The sequence below is a fragment of the Cyclopterus lumpus genome, chromosome 14, assembly GCF_009769545.1.
Source record: "Cyclopterus lumpus isolate fCycLum1 chromosome 14, fCycLum1.pri, whole genome shotgun sequence".
Classification (NCBI taxonomy): Eukaryota; Metazoa; Chordata; class Actinopteri; order Perciformes; family Cyclopteridae; genus Cyclopterus; species Cyclopterus lumpus.
In genome coordinates this window covers 4,190,527-4,195,465 of record NC_046979.1, presented here as the reverse complement: position 1 = coordinate 4,195,465, position 4,939 = coordinate 4,190,527, and the positions used below count along the sequence as shown (strand labels likewise).

The following is a 4,939-nucleotide window of genomic DNA, read 5'->3' as shown; positions in this document are numbered from 1 at the left end:
CCCCCCCCCCCCCCCCCCCCCCCCCCCCCCCCCCCCCCCCCCCCCCCCCCCCCCCCCCCCCCCCCCCCCCCCCCCCCCCCCCCCCCCCCCCCCCCCCCCCCCCCCCCCCCCCCCCCCCCCCCCCCCCCCCCCCCCCCCCCCCCCCCCCCCCCCCCCCCCCCCCCCCCCCCCCCCCCCCCTCTCCACCCACCCTACCACCACCACTCTGCCGGCTCCTCCAGCTCCTCCTTTCAGGTGTCACTTTGGGCTGACTCAATTTTACACTGTAATGGACCTCCCGGGTCAACTACTTTTCTCCCACTTCTCCTTCCTTTTGTTTTTTTTTGTTTTTTTATCTCTCCACTGCTCTCTTCATCTACCGGCGGCCGACAACACTTTACTCACTTTCCACACACACACACACACACACACACACACACACACACACACCCTGTGCCTGCACTGACTGTATAGTGTGCGTCACTTAATTTTGTCTTAATACTAATCAGGGTTTTTCGCAGTGCACTTAAATTGTGTTTTTGCAGTTTGCGAGATGGGGGAACTGGTGGCGAGTAACGAGGATCGACCCCCCCACCCCCCACACACACACACACACACACACACACACACACAGGCGGTTGAAGAGCATGGATGCAGGTCTTTTTCTCTCACCGTTGTTCTCGCTGGCGCGTTTGGGTCGTCGCTATGGGTTACGCGTTCGGAAATTGAGAGTAGGCTACTCCCACGTCTACTTGAAGCATATCTTTGAGTCTTGAATGAGATGGAGATGCAGCATTACGTCCCGTCCAATTCAATGATGCTTTCATCTGCCAGGTCCTGCTACGGAGGAAAAAAAATAGATGCCTACAGCCGAAAGAGCTCTCAAGCCGTGTAGTTATTGTCCACCTTTTTGAGCCGTTTGTCCTCCTTACATTAGGGAATACATCTTGATGGTTTGGTATTGAATGGGGTAACCAGAATAGAAACAGCCCTGGAAGCTCAACAAGCAGTGGCTGTATCGTAGATGTTGTCCATTTTCTAGGACATGTATTAAGTACTAGGGTGTCTAAAAAGTAGCATGTTTAAATGGGGATCAATCACCTTTTCGTTCTTTTTGGTACACTTTTTCTGTGCATCCAGGTTTCATATTTCCACCGCGTCCACACCCTTTAGCCTCGACCTCAGGTCAAAGGTCTGATAACCTTTATGCATTTTTCAAATCTAATCTAATCCATCGCCCCTCACTATCATTTGCCCCTTTTTTTTTTTCCTGCATTCGGACCACTCGGCACATTTTCTTTCTCGAGCTTCTCCAAAGCTACGACAATAATGACGCGTGTCGCTTCGTTCTTTATTGTGAACGCGAATTATTTGGTCCCAAATTGGCCCCGAGGAGGAAGAAGTTCGTCCACCGACGGCGCCAAACCCAAGAGAGAGAGAGAGCGAGTGAGGTAGAGAGATAATAGAAGTGAACAGGAGGCGTGCCTGTCAATCAAAGCCACTTAAGTACCTGGAGTCCTAGAGGGATTCCAGCAGCAATCGACCCCAGTCAATTGTCTCTTCATTGATAAAAGAAAAGAGGAGGAGAAGAGCCGGGCGAGAAAAATACAACACGGGAGAAAACTAGCTTGCAACTAGTCGCAGTTTGCATTTACACAATTTAATCTACATCCAGTCACTGAAAGGTTTTTACATTTGCTGTCATAATCACAGTGCGCCTGCAGGTCTATGGGGAAAAAATTACAGGTGCCCTTTTTTTTTTTTTTTTACTTATGACAAAAGTGGGGGAAGCAACTGAAATGTAAAGAGAGCCACCTACTGAAACGGTGACTTCAAGTGCATTTTTAAGACGCGTGCGGTCAATGAACAATTGGCAAAAGGAAGTTTGAGACTCTAGTTTGAGACTCTAGTTTGTAACTAACGCGTTTACGGTTAACATTTTGGGAGCTGGAGGAAATCAGGGGCAGGTTTATGCTCGAGGTAAGCGATGCAATTTAATATATCTTGTGTAAAAACCGATGGTGAGCCTAGAGGAAAAAAGGTGGAATCATTCTCCCCTGTAGGGCTGACAGATTAGTATCTCAGGCTTTCAGTCATGAGTGTTCAACAAGGATCTAATGAAAGCGCTTACACTCCTGCCGACACACTCCCCACAGAAAATGAAAACGTAGAGATGGAGCTTAAGTCGGAGAGGGAAGGTTTGTCAATATTTACTTCTGCACCAAAATGAGATGTTTTTTTTGGGGGGTCGGGGGTTGTACATCAGCCTCTTCTACTACAAAACTGAATCTCTCATCTTTAACCTGCGATCCTGCAGATCTCCTCTATCCTTCCTTCCCGTCGTCGTCCTCATCCTCCGGCGGTGCATCTTCCCTCTCCATCCCTGTTCTTTAGCGTGTAGAGCAGCAGAGACAGTGATTGATCTGGCGAGGAGGTTGTCGTGGGGCCCTCCTCCTTCTCCAGTGGTTATGAACATGAGGCGGGCTGCTCTTCATAGATTTTTAAATTAGTGTCAGCTTTGCCCCAAAGATGTGTTATTGACTGATGAAATAGAAACTGAGCTCCAAACACTCAGTCCTTCCCCAGAGTTTTCCCCCCAGTCTGGTAATTGAAAAAGTGTGAAGGGAGTGTGTTCAAGGGAGCGTGCAGCTGTGTGTGTGTTTGTTCCTATGTTTGTGATTTTTTTTTTTGTGTGTGTGTGTGCTTGCAACAGTGCACTCTTTATCTCCGCTGGAGGAAAAAAAATGCACAGTGCTCGCTGGAGTCGAGATTCGATTGAAGTGTTTGCACGGGGAGATCTTTATCTTCTACGCGCTCTGAAAACACGAGTTCTGTTTGCACCTTTTTAATCCTATAAATACAGTTTGCTTCATGTAAGCCTATGAAAGGCGAAGTCGGTAAAATGGTATATACGCGTCTGAGCCAATGAAGTCGCGCCCGAGTTGTTGCTTATCCTGCCTCTTAATCGCTGCGTGCGTGTGCAACCTTTTAGTGTGATTTGTGCGTCGTTTGTCGGGGAAGGTGACATCCCTGTCTGGCTCCTCAGTGGTTTTTATTTAACATTGTTTTACCTCATTAACTCTCATTGTTATCATGAAGGTCGGGATGTCACTAAAAAAGACGCGTGGCTTGTCCAAGAACTATAAAACTATATATTTTTTTAAACAGTGCTTGTTGATCAATCAAATGAAATTGCAGCTCTCGCCACTAACTCTCCACGCTGTCTTTTTTTTTCTCCCCCCCCCCCCTCTGCAGGGTCCGACATGGCCATCTTCTGCCTGCTTTGCGGCAAGCGTTTCCAGACCCAGCCGGCGCTGCAGCAGCACATGGAAGTCCACGCCGGCGTTCGCAGCTACATTTGCAGCGAATGCAACCGGACTTTCCCCAGCCACACTGCACTCAAGCGTCACCTACGCTCGCACACAGGTGAGTGGGAGCTAACCGTCTCCACTGGTACCCGAAATAACCCGAACGAGCTTCTGAGGGACGTCGTTATCGCGTGTCCAAAAAAAAACAACCGCGACCTAGCTCCCTTTCACACGAGGGTGCAGTGGGTCTCATTCAGAGCTTCTTCCTCCTGAAGTAAAGCTCGTGGCAGCCACTCGTAGCCACTATAAAGTGGCACTCACTACCCTCGGCTTTGAACGTAGCTGAGGGGTTGACAAAAGCCACGATAATCCAATAAAATATTGACCACGCGTTGGAGAACTTCCGAGAGCAACGAGTGCATTCACCCAGGGTCATAAGAAAAATCCTTTTTAAAGTGCCAGTAGTGTGGCATTTCAGGGGATCTATTAGCAGAATTGGAATGTAATATGCATAACTGTGTTTTCAGTAGTGTTTTAACCTTAAAAAAAAATTAAAAATAAGAATACACTTGCTTATGCCCTCTCACGAAGGCCTTGCCCATTTTTTATTATGTGACCTCAAGGCCACCGTAGTCCTCTGACACACTTAGCGTAGCGTCAGCCACATATAGCCGCCATGTGGCTTACTTCGCTCCAGTCTTGGAAAGGGAGGAGTGACCACCGAGGGGCGCTACAGGCGGTCGCCATTTTGCAACCACAACAAAAAAAATAGATGCCCCCTAAATCCTCCCAGTATTTGCCACAGACACTGATAAGTCATCATTTGTGGGGCGACTATGGGTCAGTGGTTAGCATGCCCGTCTTTCAATCAAGGGGTTGGCAGTTCAATCCCCGCCCTAGTCGATGTGTCCTCGAGCAAGACACTTAACCCTGCATTGCTCCCCGTAGCTGTGTCTACGGTGTATAATGTAAAGTGTCTTTGAGTATCTAGAAAAGCACTATATAAATTAAATGGATTATTATTATTATTATTATCCCTCTTGGTCCAACCCAGGTGCATCAGTGCAACGCTGCAGCATCATCTGGTCAGGGTTGGACTTTGTGTCCGGTCTTGTCCTTTTTATTCTCAAAATAACTTTAATTTATTCTGTTTTCTTCTACTAATAGAGTCATTTAAAAATAAAAACAGAAGAATTGAGTGTGAGGTCACAGGGGGATCAGTGTCATTTTTTTAAAAAGATTTTATTTCTGTCATTTAATCATTGAAAGGATTAAAAGAGTTCGGACATTAATGTCTGAGTGGAGCTTTAGTAGAGGAGCCACTCCGGGGTTTTTAAATAACATTTCAGGGGAAGATCGGCACTAAAACGTGTTTTGTTTTTTTAGCTGTAGATATTTTTTTATACAACCTCCACATAATGAATATCAACCCTGTGCTTCTCAATATTATGACATGTTATTATCATTATATTGCATAATAAGCAAGGCTAGATTACCATCTGCCCCAGGGGTCACCGTGCGGCAGTAGGATGTTGCTATAATGATTAATTTTAGCTTTTGTTTGGGTATATGGCAAAATATGCTCCAGTAATACACAATATCAACTGACACGATGAAGAGCTTACTGTGTGATCTGCTTTATTACCCGATAA

At 47.0% G+C, this 4,939-nt stretch overlaps 1 protein-coding gene across 1 annotated transcript in view; it reads left to right on the top strand.

The window, feature by feature from the left end:
- Window positions 1-4,939, top strand: part of zbtb16a (zinc finger and BTB domain containing 16a) — a 115,920-nt gene that overhangs the window by 95,785 nt on the left and 15,196 nt on the right. The window contains exon 5 of the mRNA XM_034550217.1: window positions 3,235-3,405. Coding sequence (XP_034406108.1) covers window positions 3,235-3,405 — 171 coding nt within the window. The remainder of the gene's footprint in view (window positions 1-3,234; window positions 3,406-4,939) is intronic.